The following is a 21,925-nucleotide window of genomic DNA, read 5'->3' as shown; positions in this document are numbered from 1 at the left end:
GTTGTTCTTAAACTGTTGGACAATTTGCTCGCGCATTTGTTCACAAAGTGGTGACCCTCGCCCCATCTTTATTTGTGACTGACTGAGCATTTCATGGAAGCTGCTCTTATAACTAATCAATCATTTCACCCATCTATTCCACATAAGCCTCATCATCAAATAAGGGTTTGATGAGCATCCCTCTACTTTCTCAGTCTGTTTTGCCACTTGTGCCATCTTTTTTGAAACGTGCTGAAGGCATCAAATTCCAAATGAGCTCATATTTTGCAAAAAATAACGTTTTCCAGTTCGAACGTTAAGTGTCTGGTCTTTGCCGTCTATTCAATTGAATATAGCGGTAGGTTGAAAAGGATTTGCAAATCATTGTATTCTGTTTTTATTTACCATTTACACAACGTGACAAAATCACCGGTTTTGGGTTTTGTATATGATTTTATTCCTCCCTCCATTTCCTAGTGCCTGTAATATATATAAATATATATATATATATAAATATATATATATATATATATATAAATATATATATATATATATAAATATATATATATATATATAAATATATATATATATATATATATATATATATATATATATATATATACAAGTTTGACACTCCTGGTCTAGCCCTGTGTGGCAGTGGCACAGGCCACGCCTCCCCACAGTGGGCGGGGCCGAGTCCAGCCACACCCCCAGCGGTGCTGCTGCTGTGAGGCGGCAAACAGAAGACAGAAGACAGAAGACAGAAGACGGCGGCGGACTAGCGGTCCTCTTCTTCTCCAGCAGCCGGTGGCGGAAGTCTTCTAGCGGGCGTGGGATCGCTGCTGACCGTCCGAGCATCGATGAGCAGAACCTCCGGAATATTCCCTTGCTGGAGAGGAGGCCGGCAGCCAGCAGCGTGAGGGCCGCAGAAAGGGAAGTAAAGGCGGGAACATGGCGGTGGAAGAGGAAGGTCTGCGCGTCTTCCAGAGCGTGAAAATTAAAATAGGTAAGAAGAAGAAGAACAAACAAATAATGATCCCTTCCCCCCAGTCTGGGCGCCTTTATGGACGTCTCCTCTCCTCTCCTCTCCTCCACATCTGTCTGCTGCAAATGTTGTTGTCATTCAAACCACAAATACAGATTCTTGTGGGGATGGACAACAATAGTCTTTTATTCTACATCCTTCTAGAAGACTTTTAGCAGTGGAAATACAGATTGTTGTGGGGATGGACAACAATAGTCATTCTAGAAGCCTTTTCTCCTTCCACTATGTGGAGCAGCTTTCTATATTTAACTTTGTGTAAGTGCATATTTCTTATGAATGAAAGCTCAGGTCAGAGTTCTCTTGACCCTTTTACAAATGATCATTCCAGCACATGATGCATCTTTGCCTGCAGGCTACATGTGTACTTCATGACTGTGTACTACATAGGCTGCATGTCTACTACATAGACTGCATGTGTACTTCATGACTGTGTACTACATAGGCTGCATGTCTACTACATAGACTGCATGTGTACTTCATGACTGTGTACTACATAGGCTGCATGTCTACTTCATGACTGTGTACTACATAGACTGCATGTGTACTTCATGACTGTGTACTACATAGGCTGCATGTCTACTTCATGACTGTGTACTACATAGGCTGCATGTCTACTTCATGACTGTGTACTACATAGGCTGCATGTCTACTTCATGACTGTGTACTACATAGACTGCATGTGTACTTAATAACTGTATACTACATAGGCTGCATGTCTACTTCATGACTGTGTACTACATAGACTGCGTGTCTACTTCATGACTGTGTACTACATAGGCTGCATGTCTACTACATAGACTGCATGTGTACTTCATGACTGTGTACTACATAGGCTGCATGTCTACTTCATGACTGTGTACTACATAGGCTGCATGTGTACTTCATGACTGTGTACTACATAGACTGCATGTCTACTTCATGACTGTCTACTACATAGGCTGCATGTCTACTTCATGACTGTGTACTACATAGGCTGCATGTGTACTTCATGACTGTGTACTACATAGACTGCATGTCTACTTCATGACTGTGTACTACATAGGCTGCATGTCTACTTCATGACTGTGTACTACATAGGCTGCATGTGTACTTCATGACTGTGTACTACATAGACTGCATGTGTACTTAATGACTGTGTACTACATAGGCTGCATGTCTACTTCATGACTGTGTACTACATAGGCTAAATGTGTACTTCATGACTGTGTACTACATAGGCTGCATGTGTACTTCATGACTGTGTACTACATAGGCTGCATGTCTACTTCATGACTGTGTACTACATAGGCTGCATGTCTACTTCATGACTGTGTACTACATAGGCTGCATGTGTACTTCATGACTGTGTACTACATAGACTGCATGTCTACTTCATGACTGTGTACTACATAGGCTGCATGTCTACTTCATGACTGTGTACTACATAGACTGCATGTCTACTTCATGACTGTGTACTACATAGACTGCATGTCTACTTCATGACTGTGTACTACATAGGCTGCATGTGTACTTCATGACTGTGTACTACATAGGCTGCATGTGTACTTCATGACTGTGTACTACATAGGCTGCATGTCTACTTCATGACTGTGTACTACATAGGCTGCATGTGTACTTCATGACTGTGTACTACATAGGCTGCATGTCTACTTCATGACTGTGTACTACATAGGCTGCATGTGTACTTCATGACTGTGTACTACATAGACTGCATGTCTACTTCATGACTGTGTACTACATAGGCTGCATGTCTACTTCATGACTGTGTACTACATAGGCTGCATGTGTACTTCATGACTGTGTACTACATAGACTGCATGTGTACTTAATGACTGTGTACTACATAGGCTGCATGTTTACTTCATGACTGTGTACTACATAGGCTAAATGTGTACTTCATGACTGTGTACTACATAGGCTGCATGTGTACTTCATGACTGTGTACTACATAGGCTAAATGTGTACTTCATGACTGTGTACTACATAGGCTGCATGTGTACTTCATGACTGTGTACTACATAGGCTGCATGTGTACTTCATGACTGTGTACTACATAGACTGCATGTCTACTTCATGACTGTGTACTACATAGACTGCGTGTCTACTTCATGACTGTGTACTACATAGGCTGCATGTGTACTTCATGACTGTGTACTACATAGGCTGCATGTGTACTTCATGACTGTGTACTACATAGACTGCATGTCTACTTCATGACTGTGTACTACATAGGCTGCATGTCTACTTCATGACTGTGTACTACATAGGCTGCATGTCTACTTCATGACTGTGTACTACATAGGCTGCATGTCTACTTCATGACTGTGTACTACATAGGCTGCATGTCTACTTCATGACTGTGTACTACATAGGCTGCATGTGTACTTCATGACTGTGTACTACATAGGCTGCATGTGTACTTAATGACTGTGTACTACATAGGCTGCATGTGTACTTAATGACCGTGTACTACATAGGCTGCATGTGTACTTCATAGCCTGTAGTACTCAAGAACTGTGTACTTCATAGCCTGTAGTACTTAATAACTGTGTACTTCATAGGTTGTAGCATTAATGACTGTTTACTCTATAGGTTGTAGCACTTAATAACTGTATATTTCATAGCCTGTAGTACTTAATAACTGTGTACTTCATAGCCTGTAGTACTTAATAACTGTGTACTACATAGGTTGTAGTACTTAATAACTGTGTACTACATAGGTTGTAGTACTTAATAACTGTGTACTCCATAGGTTATAGTACTTAATACTTTTGTACTACATAGGTTGTAGCAGGGGCGTCACTAGCTTTTAAGGACAGGTGAGGCTTAGCCCCCAGGAGATGCACAGGATGCGAGCAAACGTAGTGCACAAGCACAAAACTTCATAAACGGCTAACAAATATATATATATATATATATATATATATATATATATATTTATGTATGCCATGGCACCATCTTACAAACTTGGTTGCTTACTTCAGGTGCTGAAGAATAAGCAGTGATTCCCACAGTAAAGAAACATAGCTCCATGCATTTCTGCTTGTCCGCCGATATCACAGTATTTGTTTATAATTTTTTCCTGTTGTTCACTACTTTTGTTTTACCTCTCTTTTTGAAATGGAGCTGTTCTGTGCTTTTCATAGCTATTGATTCACATCAGAAACTTTCTTAAACTGGGCGGTCACATGCCGTTGCTGCGATGCTGATAAGTAGGTCGGCGGCCGATCGTCACGAACGATAATGGCGATTATCGACGGCATTATCATTTATCGATCGGTTAGTTAAGTTATCGGATATCGGCCCAGGCTTAGTTTGAATAATGGATTGGATTTATATAACACGTATCTAAACACTCTCTGGACATCTCATCATTCATTCACTCCACATTCACACAATGATGGTGGTAAGCTACATTTGTAGCCACAGGGGTAGACTGAATATCCAGGATGAATGTGCTGTGGGGGAAATGGTTTGAATTGTTTCAGTGACATTAGAAAAATTGTCCAATGTCCTGGAAAATGTGGAATTTTGGAAGGAAGAAAAAAAAAGCTAAGCCATGAATGAGCCAAACATTTTGAAGAGGAATGGTTTGATTCGAAAGAAAAAATGTGGGAGGAAGAATTGACACAAGAATATGAAACATTTGATATTCCAACAAAAGATATGCCTTGTGCGCTGGGGGTGGGGGGGGGGGGGTGCACTCTGTATGTTTCTATTTTGAAGCATTTAATTCCCTGCATGTGCTCTAATTGTTGTCCCTCGTCGATACGGAACATTCTCCCTGACATCTGGCACTCCTTTCATCCTGTCCGGATTGTTTTGACTCCAAATGTACGACAGAAGGGAGGAACAAACAAATGAAAAAACACATTTGACAAAAACAACCCAATGACTCTTCTTCAGTCCAGCTGATACAAAATAAAAATAAAATAGGCTTCTTTTTTTCCGGAAAGTCCATGGAATGTGTCGACAGATTGAAACAAAGACCTGAGAGAATAACACTTTTATCAAACCTGAGTTAGAAAATATTGAATTTTAATCTTATATCTACATAAAAACAATGTCAGTAGCCTGGATTAATTAAGATTTTAAGTAAGATCAGGGGGGCCAAACTTTTTGAATTGGGGAACGCATTGAGCTCCACAAATTTGCATACATTAGTTTGTGCGTCTGCCGCACAATACAAAGTTCCTGAGTTCAATCCCGGGCTCAGGATCTTTCTGTGTGGAGTTTGCATGTTCTCCCCGTGACTGCGTGGGTTCCCTCCGGGTACTCCGGCTTCCTCCCACCTCCAAAGACATGCACCTGGGGATAGGCCCCTCCCACCTCCAAAGACATGCACCTGGGGATAGGCCCCTCCCACCTCCAAAGACATGCACCTGGGGATAGGCCCCTCCCACCTCCAAAGACATGCACCTGGGGATAGGTTGATGGGCGACACTAAATGGTCCCTAGTGTGTGAATGTTGTCTATCTGTGTTGACGAGTGTCTTAAAAGGGCAGCAGAAGCCACAACAACATCCTCGGTCGGCTGGGATCCCACATGAGGGCAAGAACAAAGTCAACCCAGTAGGCACACTGAGAAACCTCAGAGGGGACCGCAGATGTGGGGACCCCCCCCCCCCCCATCTCCTGGGCGACCCGTGAAATGGATGTCGAGTGGATCAAGTTAATAGTGTGATAGTCCAGTCCATAGTGGGGCCAGTAGGGCAACTGCAGTTGTCAGTTGCACCCTACAAAGTGGTAATTCTGTAAGAATTCTACTTATTAGGCAGCAGCCGTTTGATTTTAATTAGAGATGTCTAATAATGGCTTTTTTGCCAACTCTTAATTACCGATACCGATATCAAACGATACCGATATATACAGTCGTGGAATGAACACATTATTATGATTAATTTTGTTGTGATGCCGAGTGTGAAGCGACCGGAATGAGAATCAGCACCTCCAAGTCCGAGTCCATGGTTCTCGCCCGGAAAAGGGTGGAGTGCCATCTCCGGGTTGGGGAGGAGACCCTGCCCCAAGTGGAGGAGTTCAAGTACCTAGGAGTCTTGTTCACGAGTGAGGGAAGAGTGGATCGTGAGATCGACAGGCGGATCGGTGCGGCGTCTTCAGTAATGCGGACGTTGTACCGATCCGTTGTGGTGAAGAAGGAGCTGAGCCGGAAGGCAAAGCTCTCAATTTACCGGTCCATCTACGTTCCCATCCTCACCTATGGTCATGAGCTTTGGGTCATGACCGAAAGGATAAGATCACGGGTACAAGCGGCCGAAATGAGTTTCCTCCGCCGTGTGGCGGGGCTCTCCCTTAGAGATAGGGTGAGAAGCTCTGCCATCCGGGAGGAACTCAAAGTAAAGCCGCTGCTCCTCCACATGGAGAGGAGCCAGATGAGGTGGTTCGGGTATCTGGTCAGGATGCCACCCGAACGCCTCCCTAGGGAGGTGTTTAGGGCACGTCCAACCGGTAGGAGGCCACGGGGAAGACCCAGGACACGTTGGGAACGCTGGCCTGGGAACGCCTCGGGATCCCCCGGGAAGAGCTAGACGAAGTGGCTGGGGAGAGGGAAGTCTGGGTTTCCCTGCTTAGGCTGTTGCCCCCGCGACCCGACCTCGGATAAGCGGAAGATGATGGATGGATGGATGGATGGATTGTTGTGATGCCCCACTGGATGCATTAAACAATGTAACAAGGTTTTCAAAAATAAATCAACTAAAGTTATGGGAAACAATGCCAACATGGCACTGCCATATTTATTATTGAAGTCACAAAGTGCATTATTTTTTTTAACATGACTCAAAACAGCAGCTTGGAATTTGAGACGGGCTCTCCCTGAGAGAGCATGAGGAAGTTTAGGTGGGCAGGTTGTAGGGGGCAGCAAGGGTGTATATTGTAGCCTCCCGGAAGAGTTAGTGCGGCAAGGGGTTCTGGGTGTTTGTTGTTGTTGTGTTTATGTTGTGTTACGGTGCGGATGTTCTACCGAAATGTGGTGGTCATTCTTGTTTGGTGTGGGTTCACAGTGTGGCGCATATTTGTAACAGTGTTAAAGTTGTTTATATGTCCACCCTCAGTGTGACCTGTATGGCTGTTGACCAAGTATGGATTGCATTCACTTGTGTGTGTTAAAAGCTGTAGATATTATGTGACTGGGCCGGCCCGCAAAGGCAGACTCAAAAACTCCTTAGTCCCACACGCCATTAGACTGTACAACTCCTCTCTGGGACGGGGGGCGGGGGGTACTAGGATGACAGGGGATGCAAAACAATAACAGTGCAATACGTTTTCATAACATGCTCACTACTGCCTACTTTGTCTTCTTATATTCTTATTTTACTGTTATATTTTTTATTCCCATTGTTGCTTTTTAGTTTTTATTCTTATTGTAATATTTCTCTATTTTGTTTCCATTTAAACCCCCATTATTTACTTTTTACTTTTATTTAAATTGATCTCAACTCTGTACACTGCTGCTGGAATATTAATTTTCCTGAAGGAACTCTCCTGAAGGAATCAATAAAGTACTATCTATCTATCTATCTATCTATCTATCTATCTATCTATCTATCTATCTATCTATCTATCTATCTATCTATCTATCTATCTATCTATCTATCTATCTATCTATCTATCTATCTATCTATCTATCTGTCTGTCTGTCTGTCTGTCTGTCTATCTATCTATCTATCTATCTATCTATCCATCCATCCATCCATCCATCCATCCATCCATCCATCCATCTATCCATCCATCCATCCATCTATCTATCTATCTATCTATCTATCTATCTATCTATCTATCTTTAAGGTTTATTGGTGCTCTGTACTTCTACCTACGTCCGTGTACATAGTGGCGTTTTAAAAAGTCATACATTTTACTTTTAGAAAGCGATACCGATAATTTAAAAACCGATACCGACAATGTCCGATTTTACATTTTAAAGCATGTATCGGCCGATAATATCGGCAGTCCGATATTATTGGACATCTTTAATTTTAATGTACATCTTAGTTGTAGTTTTCCTTGACAAATTTGAAGGTGTGGAAATCTCAATGTAAAATCACCAATGCCTGCGATGAGGTGGCGACTTGTCCAGGGTGTACCCGAGATAGGCTTCAGCAACCCCTCAACCCCCCCCCCCCCCCAACCCCAACCCCCCCCGCGAACCCAAAAGGGACAAGTGGTAGAAAATGGATGGATGGAAATCACCAATGCTCTTTAGTAGCGTGTCAACAACAAAGACAATGTATAATAGCATCAAGCTAGCGCATTTTTGAAAAAGTGAAGCTTTAATTTTCTTCCATTGGCGGGTTTTTTGAGTCAATTGCTTTGTTGGCATTGAAAACTGCAACAATACTGAGAGGTTGTTTTGCTATGATCGCCAAATGCTGAAATGCGAAGAGTGGGTTGTCTCGGCAACCAGGCGTGACGTCCAAGCAACACAGGTCAGTAATATTTTATGTTAATCGATGCCTGGTTGGACTGGTGGGATTCGGTCAGTGCCAAAAAAGTACCAAATTCGGTACCCATCCCTACTTGTATTCATGTTAGCATTCAAGATAGCATGTCAGCGCCAGTCCTTCCTGGAGTTTATCAAATTGCGGCTAACAGTCATGGGTGTTTGATATTTTTCATTGAAAACTGTCATACTAACCGTCTCGGGTTTCACCCCAGTTATCATTAGTACTGTTTGTTGTCACATCCCTAGACTGTTATAATATTATCTTAGACTTAGGTGACCTCCCAGTCATCATGTTGTGCGATCCTTACATGCCCCTGGAACCCTTGCATCACTTTCTTTTCACCCGATTCTCCTCGCCATGCGGCCCTTGACTCAGAGCTGAATGTTTGTTTTGAGGAGACCACTTATTATGGTGACGCTCTTCCAGATGATGACTCTCCCGAGTTTACGGGAGGAACGCGACACCGGGAGTCCACGCTGTCTGTAGAACAGGAAACAGGAAACTACCCCGCAATTCACTTCCTGATTGGCTGGACTAGACTACAGAAGAATTGTGTTGTTCCCCCTGCCTGGCATCAAGCTAATACGTGGCAGATGTGGTGGGACAGAGAGGAGGACAGAAGTGGTGTCTCACACTTGGGTGGGGGGCTGCACTTCGTCTGTCAGCGTCGGGACAGGCCGCCAAATTCTCAGCGGCACAGCTGGAGGCAGAACTTTGCACTAATTAACAACAACACGTGCGCATCCAATTTCTCTTTTGCTGCTGAAACACCATTTGATAAACAAATAAAATGCACAGAAAAGTATTTTTCACATTTGAACTGATATGGTAACAGTTCCCGGTACTCAATTGTAGGAACTTTCATGTGTTCCTTTGTAAATTCTTGTAAACAACAATATCTTTTTTAACAATCAAACATTGAACAATGAGCTGATACTGATAACTGCACTGTCCTGTTTTGTTACATCTTGCTTTCTTACACGTCTAAGTCACATTTGCAAGTATTTTACACAAGTAATTTGAATCTTACCACAACTCACGATTCGATTAGATTCCGATTGTTTGGGATGACGATTCAATTCAAACGGATTCTCCCGGTATATTATTTGGCATACCAATTCCGACGAAAGCTCCTTTCGGCTGCTGGCATATGACAAACACACACGAGTAAGCGTGCAGATGGCTTAATATATTATTTAAAAAAATATATATAACATATACACGTTAGATCAGGATAAAACACAGAGGCTACTTCATCCCTACAAGCCTGTTTTGCAGGTTTGAAGGGAAACAGGCTTGTAGGGATGAAATAGCCTCTGTGTTTTATCCTGATCTAACATATATTCTGCTAAACCCCGTGTAGTAACCCATATTTAGCTATTCCTTGTCCTGCAATAATAATGATACTTGTAAAAAAACTCACTTTAATTGTCACCATGTAGGCGAGGATTAGTGATTTAGAGGTAGCGAAAACACTGCCGACTGCAGATAGATAACTTGCTAGCTAGCCATGTCTTCAAGCACCTCTTCCTGAAGGTGTTTCAGTGTTATAACTTCACCTTTACCGTTAGTTTTTTAAGCCAAAATATGTGCTTTCTCCCTTTTCTGTCACACACTGTGTCTGTTTGTAAGTACTCAGTGATTGTGCGCTGCCGAACATGCTTCTCTGCTCGTAAAACCAGCAATGTCATACTGTCATGCTTGTAAAAAAAAAAATAATATGGCGAACAGAGTATAGTACTGTTTGTGAATGAATTTTCATCTAAACGGAATTATGCGAGCGTCTTGTTGGTCAACAGCCCAGCGAGAGTGGAAATATTACCGTAAGAGTTTGTTTTATTATTGTTAGTTTGTATGTTTAGCACCTAGAAATGCTGCAGATGCTATAGTGTCACAACAAAACTGCATCCATCACTCGGCTTTTAAAACTTATTGCTCATCCTCTCTGTGTTCAGGCTCAAAAATATAAGGTTCTGGATCATATATTTTTTTAAATCAAAGTTAACGTGGATGGCGCTCACAAAGTCTGCTTGATTAGCATTGTTGTTGATGGGCAAGGGATCCGGGGTTCCTAGCGCTGTTTCACGCAATCATGTGACCGGCTTTTTCATTATCTCTCCAAATGGCTCAGGAATCTCTTTGAGATTGATACTCTTTTGATCATATCTATTTATTCGCAAACTTTTTTTTGTCATAAATCAGATCAAGGTGACAATAACTTCAATATAGAGGCAACTGGTTTTTCCACTCGACTGGAACTTTAAAATATGAGCCGGTAAACCTAACCTGGAATAAGTTAGGAATGTACTACATATTAATGCCCAACAGTTATGTAATATCTGTGACAATACCACAAATGGAATAACTTGTTCGGCACCTTGTAATTTCAAATAAAAACAACTGTCTTCTGGATCAATTAAAAACAATACCACAGGTGCATATTTCCAAGAAAGCTTCAAAGGTAGAAATGTTGACGTTCAAACATCAGACCTGTAAAAATGTCAACTATGATGTAATAATAGTTTGGGACGCATGTAAATATGTCTTGTCAAAGAAACGTCAAACCAGTTTTAGTTTGAAACCGGTACCAAAGTACGTACAACAACATCCTATAAGAGATGCACATATTCAAAGGTTACTTTTAAAAGTACGATTGAATTCACATACGAAACATTTTTGAACTGATGCCACTTGATTTTTACAATTTGGGAACATGTTGTGTATTTTTTTTGCTTACATTAAATTAGGGTTATAGTAGCGATGGGTCCGGCAACACCAATGCATGCGTCGAGCTCATAGAGCAAAACCCTGTGTCGGTTAGGGTTAGGGTTTCCAAAGTCACGTGACCGATCATGAGCTCTTTTGGTCACGAGACCGATACGAGAACCGTGTCGAACTGACGCCAAACTGTGTTTATGAGGACGCGCTTCTGTCAAGAAGATGCTGCTGCCAACAGAATGGCCGCACTTCTGTCGGTGGTCATTTGTCATTTATCGTCGTCGGAGATCATTTCCGCCGTGTGGGAATATTTTGATCATATGTCGGAAAAAAAGGTATTTGTGTTCATTTCCTTGTCGTTTCATCCTGTTCTCTCAAAGTTTCTACTCGATCTCTTAGTAGGAGTGTAACGTTATGTGTATTTTTATTGAACCGTTTCGGGTACTGGTTTTTTCTAAGCTAAAGTCTTAACAAGCTGCTTTGCTTCTTCTGCCTCAGCACCCAGCATTGTCCCACCCACACAACCATCTGCTTACATTAAAAAGCGGTAACATAGCATCCCTTCGATAGCTCAGTTGGTAGAGTGGAGGACAAGTTCTTTTAGATTTCCATGTTATGATACATGTTCACCTTATTTATTGACTGCATCTAAAAAAGATAAAAATGTATTTTTATTTAAATGAAGATATGAAATAATCCTAAAGGAAATACAATGACTTGGTTTATATTATTGTATATACTAGATCAGGGGTAGGGAATCTATGGCTCTAGAGCCAGATGTGGCTCTTTTGATGACTGCATCTGGCTCTCAGATCAATCTTAGCTGACATTGCTTAACAGGATAAGTAATGAATAATTCCGCTGGTAATCACAGTGTCAAAAATAACGTTCAAAATATAAAACATTCTCATGCATTTTCATCCATCCATCCGGTTTCTACCACACCTGTTCAAGAAGTCGCATTAATGGTAAGAAGTATTTTATTTATTTTTGGTTAGCCTCAGAATAACAATGTTATTAAAAATAATAAGATAATTATTATACTCTAAAAATGTTGGTCTTTCTTAAAAATGCAGGCATACAGTTGTATTCAGTGTTAAAAACATATTATATAAATGGCTCTCACGGAAATACTTTTCAAAACATTTGGCTTGTATGGCTCTCTCAGCCAAAAAGGTTCCCGACCCCTCTACTAGGTCATAAAATCAGTGTCAGTTGAGTCGGTCCATAAGTTGCCTGTAGGGATGTTTAATGTCCAGCAGATGTCAGTATTTAGTGACACAGCATCGACACAGTATCAATACAGTTTTGCAATGTGTCGAAACGCTTCATGAGGCTTCATCAACCCATCACTAGGTTATAGGGTTACTAATAAAAGTACCGTGGTACTAATGAATTTAAAAATGTACTATACTGCCTTTGAAAAATGCCAGTACTTTTTATTCGTGGACATGATGGCACGCCTTGGTGACAGTGTTGGTAATATGGGCGGGGCGCATGTGAGTCAACACACACACAGAGCACTTACTAATCTCAAAAGCAGTGAAGTTGGCACCTTGTGTAAATGGTAAATACAAACAGAATACACTGATTTGCAAATCCTTTTCAACTTATATTCAATTGAATAGACTACAAAGACAAGATACTTAACGTTCAAACTGGTAAACTTAGCTATTTTTTGCAAATATTAGCTCGTTTGAAATTTGATGCCTGCAACATGTTTTAAAAAAGCTGGCACAAGTGGCAAAAAAGACTGAGAAAGCTGAGGAATGCTCATCAAACACTTATTTGGAACATCCCTCTGGTGAACAGGCTAATTGGGAACAGGTGGGTGCCATGATTGGGTATAAAAGCAGCTTTCATAAAATGCTCAGTCATTCACAATCAAGGATGGGGCGAGGGTCACTACTTTGTCAACAAATGCATGAGCAAATTGTGGAACAGTTTAAGAACAACATTTCTCAACCAGCTATTGCAAGGAATTTAGGGATTTCACCATCTACGGTCCGTAATATCATTAAAACGTTCAGAAAATCTGGAGAAATCCCTGCACATAAGCGCCAATGCCCGTGACTTTTGATCTCTCGTGTGGTACTGCATCAAAAAGTGACATCAGTGCGTAAAGGATATCACCACATGGGCTCAGAAACACTGTCACTAAGTACAGTTTGTCACTACATCTGTAAGTGGAAGTTAAAACTGTACTATACAGAGCAAAAACCATTTATCAACAACACCAAGAAACGCAGCCGACTTAAATGTTGTGTCTTTGCGGTGTATTCAATTGAATATAAGTTGAAAAGGATTTGTGAATCATTGTATTCTGTTTTTATTTATGATTTACACAATGTGCCAACTTTACTGGTATTGGGTTTTATACAAGCGGAAACAATGTGGAGACAAAAGAGGGAGACCGGACAAAAGGGTGTCAAGGGGGAACAGAAGGGTCCTGGGGAACTCCAATGTATACTCACTCAATAGCTCGAGCTAACACAACTTGGCAAAGATCAGACAATACACATTTTTAGAATTTTGTGGCCGTATTTCATCCCACTAACATTTAAAACAAACATTCTGTTGCACGATGTCATCTTCAAAGGCAAAGAAGAGACCCACTAAAGTCCCAGGTCTCCCTTAGGGTTAATGTTCGGTAAACAAATGGGTGGACAAATATCGACTGTGAATATACCAAGTATAAGAGCCGTATTTAGTCGATATTATGATGAATACATCCATATTTTTTATGATCACAAAATATTTGTTATTTTTTTATAAACTCAGGAAATGTGTCCCTGGACACAGGTGGACTTCAAGTAAGACCAAAACTAGAGCACTGCAAGAAAAATAATAGCTACGCATGCAACACCCCCAGCAGGACAACACAAGCTAACTGCTAAAGCTTCAATGTAAAGGAGGACTGTTCCATCCAGATGTCCATGATATCAATTCCGAGTTTAGCATCAGTATATAAACAATACTAAAGTTAATATCTCGATATTTTTAGGCCATGTTATGATACGCGATATATATCTCGATTGGGGCTGGGCGATATGGCCTTTTTATTAATATCTTGATATTGTGCCTTAGCCTTGAATGAACACTTGATGCATATAATGACAGCAGTATGATGATTCTATGTGTCTACATTCAAACATTCTTCTTCAAACTGCATTCATATATGCTACTTTTAAACTTTCATGCAGAGAGGGAAATCACAACTAAGTTAATTTACCAAAACTGTATTTATTAAACATTGGCACAAACATTCATTCATTCATGTCATTCCAAAACAGAAAGTGCAAGATTGTCAGAGACATTTCAAAACAAGCTTTTAGTGCACTTTTGTGCATGATGTCACTAAGATGACGTATCAAAACAACACTAAATTAAAGTGCACTTTTTGTACAGAACGCCACTACAATAGTTTAAAACAAATAAAGTGCACTTTTGTGCATGATGTCACACAAGATATTTCAATAAGTGTCAAATAAAAATGAGCTGCATAATAGTAAATCAAACAGTGTATGTCCTTCACTATGTGGTAGGTTCCTGCGGACATTATCTACTTCTGTTGTTGACTATTTTTTTCAAACCGTGTGTTTGTGGAAATTGTTGCTTCGGCATTTTGTTGGTGTGGCACCAAATGGAGATGTTGACATGTGGAGTTTCAAGCACTCTTCATTCTCTAGCGGGTGACTTTTCGAATGATGCTACATTAGCAGTGCTGCTACTTTTTGTAGCAACGCTTTTGCCGCATAATTGTTTGACATCTTCTTGCTTGAAGGCAAACCACGGCCAGACAATGGAACACGTGCCGCTTTTCTTGGGAATTCATTCAAACTGGTTTCTCTGTGTTGATAGGCTCACCTTGTTCTAAAGGTTTAAACTAAAATATGGCCACATTGGTGCGGTGGAATTAGTTTTTGGGACCGTTTTTGTCCATGTTAGCTGCTACATGCTAACCTGCTGCGCTGTGTGATGCTAGCAGGCCAGCAGTCGCCGCACAAAGAGTCAAAGACACTTAATGAGCACAAGATAATTCACCCCTTTCTTTTCATTCCGCTACGATACAAACTAGTGTTGTACGGTATACCGGTATTACAATACGAATAAATGATATACGCCGGTACTATACTGCTTCTAAACAGTGCCAGTCCCCCACCGTTTTATCCTGCGTCGTTGTCATGTCGTAACAATGCTGGTTTACGAGCAGAGGAGCATGTTTGGCAGCGCACAATCACAGAGTACTTACCAGCAGACAATGTTTGTAGACAGAAAAGGGAGAACAGACGCATTTTGGCTTAAAATGTGACGATAAAGGTGAAGCTATAACACGGAAACGCCCTCAGGAAAAGGTGCTTTAAGACATGGCTCGTCCAGCCCCAGTCGGCAGTGTTTTAGCTACTTCTAAATCACTAATCCTCACCTCCATGGCGACAAAGAAAGTAAGTTTCATGCAAGTATCATCCCTGCAGGACGAGGAATAGCTCAACATGCTTCACTACACACCGTAGAAGGTTACAATAGCTCACCGGCTAACAGAAGCTAGCATGCCTGAATGTAAACAAACGCCATGGGTGGCTCTACACCTAACATCCACTGTAATGATGCCAAGTACAGAAGTGTATCTAGTCGATACTACTGTGATTATGTCGATATTTCTACACATTAGAATTTGGAATATGACCAATGTATGATCCTGTAACGACTCGGTATTGGTTTGATACCTAAATTTGTGGTATCATCCAAAACTAATGTGAAGCATTCAAACAACAGAAGAATAAGTGATTATTACATTTGAACAGAAGTGTTGATAGAACGTGTTGAAGGAGAAAGTAAGCAGATCCATCCATTTTCTACCGCTTATGTAACAGTAAATGAACAAGTAGATTTGCAATTAATATTCTACCACTTGTACTTAATAATTTTGACAAAATAATAGAATGTAAAATGACAATTTTTGTGGTCCCCTTTATTTAGAAAGGTATCGAAAAGTACTGATAAAATTCTAAATACATTTTGGTACCTGTACCAAAATATTGGTATCTGGACACCACTAATTGCTACTGTATATTTTCATGCACACTCCCTGCCTTGCATATGTAAGATTTTTTTGTTAAAATAAAGCCAATAATGCAATTTTTATGGTGCCCTTTATTTAGAAAAGTATCGAAAAGTCACGAAACAGTTCGAGCTACATTTTGGTACCGGTACCAACATATTGGAACCGGGACACCACTAATTGCTACTGTATATTTTCATGCACACTCCCTGCCTTGCATCTGTAGGATTTTTTTGTTAAAATAAAGCCATTAATGCAATTTATGTGGTGCCCTTTATTTAGAAAAGTATCCAAAAGTACGGAAAAAATTTGAACTGTATTTTGGTACCGGTACCAAAATATTGGCATCGGGACACCACTAATTGCTACTGTATATTTTCTTGCACACTCCCTGCTTTGCATATGTAAGATTTTATTTATTTAAATAAAGCTGATAATGCAATTTTTTGTGGTGCCCTTTATTTGGAAAATGATCGAAAAGTACCGAAAAAATTTGAACAAAATTTTGGTACCGGTACCAAAATATTGGTATCAGGACACCACTAATGGCTACTGTATATTTCATTGCCTTGTCGTGGAAGAGCAGCTCCCCTGGGAAGTTGTGTATTTTGCTGTAAACATCAGTGTTGACTGTGTAGACGCAGACGGTGTTTCGGTTCAGGGCTGCTTGACCCTGGTGGAATATTCCGGGTCGGGCACAGCAGCAGGCCCGCTGTAATCCACCTGTGAATATGATAACTAATATAAGCTCAATTGGGTGAACTTGTGAAGTAAACAGAAAATAACTGTATTTGTTGTTTGCCGTGTTGGCAGAAGCGTACCTTACTGCTGCTGAACAATGTCAGCAAACCTCCGTCCTCCATTGTTGTATCGCACCGCGCAGCCAAAGTGTTCCCAAACGGGAGATGTTGACGATCTAGGAGGGTCTTCCAGCTCTGGCTTTTGCATGTTGTCCTAGCCCGGTCGCTGCTAGCCTGCCGTGTGTTGTTCCTCGATCTGCATTGTTTACACAACCTGAGGTGCGTTACCTAATATGTACGTCAAATATAATTCACTTGGTGTGGAAACTCGTTCAGTACACCTCCGAACTGAACCGAAACGGTTCAATACAAATACATGAACCGTTAAACTCCTGCTATCAAGACTTTATGGCCTGTTCATCTGAAATAGTTGTCATGCTGCAAAAGAAAATAATGGATATTAATCATGGATATTAGCTTGTATGCTCATAAACTAGCTGTTAGTGCTGTTATATGTACTTTTAGCCAGAGGTAAGTATAGTTAGTAGGGCTGTGAATCTTTGGGTGTCCCACGATTCGATTCAATATCGATTCTTGGGGTCACGATTCAATAATATATCGATTTTTTCGATTCAAAAACTATATTTTTCCGATTGAAAAGGATTGTGTATTCATTCAATACATAGATTTCAGCAGGATCTACCCCAGTCTGCTGACATGCTAGCAGAGTAGTAGATTTAAAAAAAAAGCTTTTATAATTGTAAAGGACAATGTTTTATCAACTGATTGCAATAATGTCAATTTGTTTTAACTATTAAAGGAAGCAAAAATCTGACTTATTTTATCTTTGTGAAAACATTGGACACAGTGTGTTGTCCAGCTTATGAGATGCCATGCAAGTGTAAGCCACTGTGACTCTATTGTTCTTTTTGATTATTTTTATAAATGTCTAATGATAATGTCAATGATGGATTTTTAATCACTGCTATGCTGAAATGATAACTAATATTGATACTGTTGTTGATAATATTCACTACTTTTGTTTTGTTCTGTGTGGTGTTTGTGTCTCCTCTCAATTGTTCTGTTTATTGCAGTTCTGAGTGTTGCTGGCTCAGCTTTGCTTTGGAATTGGATTGCATTGTTATGGTATTGTTGTGTAGTGCTTTGTTGGATTGATAAATCCCCCCCCCCCCCCAAAAAAAAAATCGATTTTTAAAAAATGAGTATCGATTCTGAATCGCAGAACGTATTTGATTTGATTTGTATTCGAATTGATATTTTCCCACACCCCTAATAGTTATTACAAAGGAAATAAGAGGTTATACTGTACATATATTATGGGTTGCAGCTATCATTGTATTATACTTATATATGTTATATACACTTTCCTTATATATTTTGATGTATAGTTGCAGTAAATGATATCATACTCATGATCTTAACAGGGCATAATAAAGCAGTGCAGAACAGGTGCGGTGGACCCAGCATGCAGGCCCAGAAGGGCTAAACAAAGGGTTTGCTGCTGTGCCTTTCAGATGCCCTGTGGGTGACGTTATGTCTCCCGGGGGATGACCGCTACCTGCTGACAGTGTCACAGCAAGCATGAAGAAGAAGTTGCGTTACCCAGCCCGTGTTTGTTGTGATGAGATCAGCTTTTGCAGGCGTGTGATTGTCCTGTGCAACACTTGCCACATCCCACCTTGTCTGCCTTACCTGTGCTTTTGCAAAGCATCGCAAATGTCTGAGCCTCCAATGTCCCCTTTGTCATCTTCTTTTACACACTTTTTACATTTCAGTCCTCGCCGCCCTGCCTTGCACAACATTTTGTGTGTTTTTCAGCTCATGTTTGTGGTTGCGTATTTTGGTTTCGCTCAAGTTTTCCATTCAGACTTAACAGATCGGTGTGAACATTAGCCGTCGGCAACACAAGACGGGTCTGAGTTTGATCAGTAACCCAATCCTGTTTTTTTACTCCCGGAGACTAAAGCTCGCTGCGTGACCAATCTTTAACTGTAAATACCCTTTTTTCCCTGCGCATTTCCTCTAGAATATGGCCTGCAGAAGTTGAGAAGCCAATGCTAGAAAAATAGCTAAGAAAGAAAGCAGCGAGGAAGGTTCATCCAAATTAGAAAACGAGATTTGACTAAGTTTACTTCTTTTATCAATTAAAATGAGAAGGTTTGAAGGTGTGTTTTGTTGTACGTATGCGAGTATCACCTTTTTCACAAATCTATATGAAAATATACAGTCCTGGTCAAAAGTTTACATACACTTGTAAAGTCAGTCAATCAATGTTTATTTATATAGCCCTAAATCACAAGTGTCTCAAAGGGCTGCACAAGCCACAACCACATCCGCAGTACAGGGCCCACATAAGGGCAAGGAAAAACTCACCTCAGTGGGACGTCGATGTGAATGACTATGAGAAACCTTGGAGAGGACTGCATATGTTGGCAACCTCCACCCCTCTAGGGGAGACCAAAAACAATGGACGTCGAGTGGGTCAACATAATATTGTGGAAGTCCAGTCCATAGTGGATCTAACATAATAGTGAGAGTCCAGTCCATAGTGGATCAGACATAATAGTGAGAGTCCACTCTATAGTGGATCTAACATAATAGTGAGAGTCCAGTCCATAGTGGATCTAACATAATAGTGAGAGTCCAGTCCATAGTGGATCTAACATAATAGTGAGAGTCCAGTCCGTAGTGGATCTAACATAATAGTGAGAGTCCAGTCCATAGTGGATCTAACATAATAGTGTGAGAGTCCAGGCCATAGTGGATCTAACATAATAGTGTGAGAGTTCAGTCCATAGTGGATCTAACATAATAGTGTGAGAGTCCAGGCCATAGTGGATCTAACATAATAGTGTGAGAGTCCAGTCCATAGTGGATCTAACATAATAGTATGAGAGTCCAGTCCATAGTGGATCTAACATAATAGTGAGAGTCCAGTCCATAGTGGATCTAACATAATAGTGTGAGAGTCCAGGCCATAGTGGATCTAACATAATAGTGTGAGAGTCCAGTCCATAGTGGATCTAACATAATAGTGAGAGTCCAGTCCATAGTGGATCTAACATAATAGTGAGAGTCCAGTCCATAGTGGATCTAACATAATAGTGTGAGAGTTCAGTCCATAGTGGATCTAACATAATAGTGTGAGAGTCCAGGCCATAGTGGATCTAACATAATAGTGTGAGAGTCCAGTCCATAGTGGATCTAACATAATAGTATGAGAGTCCAGTCCATAGTGGATCTAACATAATAGTGAGAGTCCAGTCCATAGTGGATCTAACATAATAGTGTGAGAGTCCAGTCTGTAGTGGATCTAACATAATAGTGAGAGTCCAGTCCATAGTGGATCTAACATAATAGTGAGAGTCCAGTCCATAGTGGATCTAACATAACAGTGAGAATCCAGTCCATAGTGGATCTAACATAATAGTGATAGTCCAGTCCATAGTGGATCTAACATAATAGTGAGAGTCCAGTCCATAGTGGATCTAACATAATAGTGAGAGTCCAGTCCATAGTGGAGCTAACATAATAGTGAGAGTCCAGTCCATAGTGGATCTAACATAATAGTGAGAGTCCAGTCCATAGTGGATCCAACATAATAGTGTGAGAGTCCAGTCCATAGTGGATCTAACATAATAGTGATAGTCCAGTCCATAGTGGATCTAACATAATAGTGTGAGAGTCCAGTCCATAGTGGATCTAACATAATAGTGATAGTCCAGTCCATAGTGGATCTAACATAATAGTGTGAGAGTCCAGTCCATAGTGGATCTAACATAATAGTGAGAGTCCAGTCCATAGTGGATCCAACATAATAGTGAGAGTGCAGTCCATAGTGGATCTAACATAAAAGTGAGAGTCCAGTCCACAGTGGGGCCAGCAGGAGACCATCCCGAGCGGAGACAGGTCAGCAGCACAGAGATGTCCCCAACCAATGCACAGGCGAGCGGTCCACCCCGGGTCCCGACTCTGGACAGCCAGCACTTCATCTGTGGTCACCGGACCTGTCCCCCCCCCCACCTCCCCCCTCCACAATGGAGAGGGGGGCAGAGGAGACAAGAAAAGAAACGGCAGATCAACTGGTCTAAAAAGGGGGTGTATTTAAAGGCCAAAGTACACAAATGAGGTTTAAGATGATACTTAACCAACATGAACATCATGTCATGGCTGTCTTGAGTTTCCAATCATTTCTACAACTCTTATTTTCTTTGTGATGTAGTGATTGGAGCACATACTTGTTGGTTACAAAAAACATTCATGAAGTTTGCTTCTTTTTTGAATTTATTATGGCTCTACAGAGAATTTGAGCAAATCTGCTGGGTCCAAAGTATACATACAGCAATGTTAATATTTGGTTACATGTCCCTTGGCAAGTTTTACTGCAATAAGGCACTTTTGGTAGCCATCCACCAGCTTCTGCTTGAATTTTTGACCACTCCTCTTCACAAAATTGGTGCAGTTCAGTAAAATGTGTTGATTTTCTGACATGGACTTGTTTCTTCAGCATTGTCCACAAGTCAGAACTTTGGTAAGACCATTCTAAAACCTTCATTCTAGCCCGATTTAGCCACTCCTTGACCACTTTTGACGTGTTTGGGGTCATTGTCCTGTTGGAACACCCAACTGTGCCCAAGACCCAACCTCCGGGCTGAATTTGGACATAATCCTCCTTTTTCATTGTCCCATTTACTCTCTTTAAAGCAGCAGTTTCATTGGCATCAAAACAGGCCCAGAGCATAATACTACCACCACCATGCTTGTCTGTAGGGGTGGTGTTCCTGGGATTAAAGGCCTCACATTTTCTCCTCCAAACATCTTGCTGGGTCTTGTGGCCAAACGGCTCAATTTTTGTTTCATCTGACCACAGAACTTTCCTCCAGAAGGTGTTATCTTTGTCC

General features: G+C 40.9%; 1 protein-coding gene across 2 annotated transcripts in view; it reads left to right on the top strand.

The window, feature by feature from the left end:
• Positions 1-706: 706 nt before the first annotated feature.
• Positions 707-21,925, top strand: part of rasa3 (RAS p21 protein activator 3) — a 108,277-nt gene continuing 87,058 nt past the window's right edge. Inside the window, exon 1 of one of the 2 annotated variants that reach the window (XM_061887066.1) lies at positions 707-985. In XM_061887066.1, the coding sequence (XP_061743050.1) occupies positions 931-985 (55 nt within the window). In that variant the 5' untranslated portion in view covers positions 707-930. The remainder of the gene's footprint in view (positions 986-21,925) is intronic. The other variant, XM_061887067.1, reaches the window with a different exon arrangement.

The sequence above is a fragment of the Nerophis ophidion genome, linkage group LG25, assembly GCF_033978795.1.
Source record: "Nerophis ophidion isolate RoL-2023_Sa linkage group LG25, RoL_Noph_v1.0, whole genome shotgun sequence".
NCBI lineage: Eukaryota > Metazoa > Chordata > Actinopteri > Syngnathiformes > Syngnathidae > Nerophis > Nerophis ophidion.
Note: the sequence above shows the minus strand (reverse complement) of the source record. Positions and strands in the feature narration are given on the sequence as shown.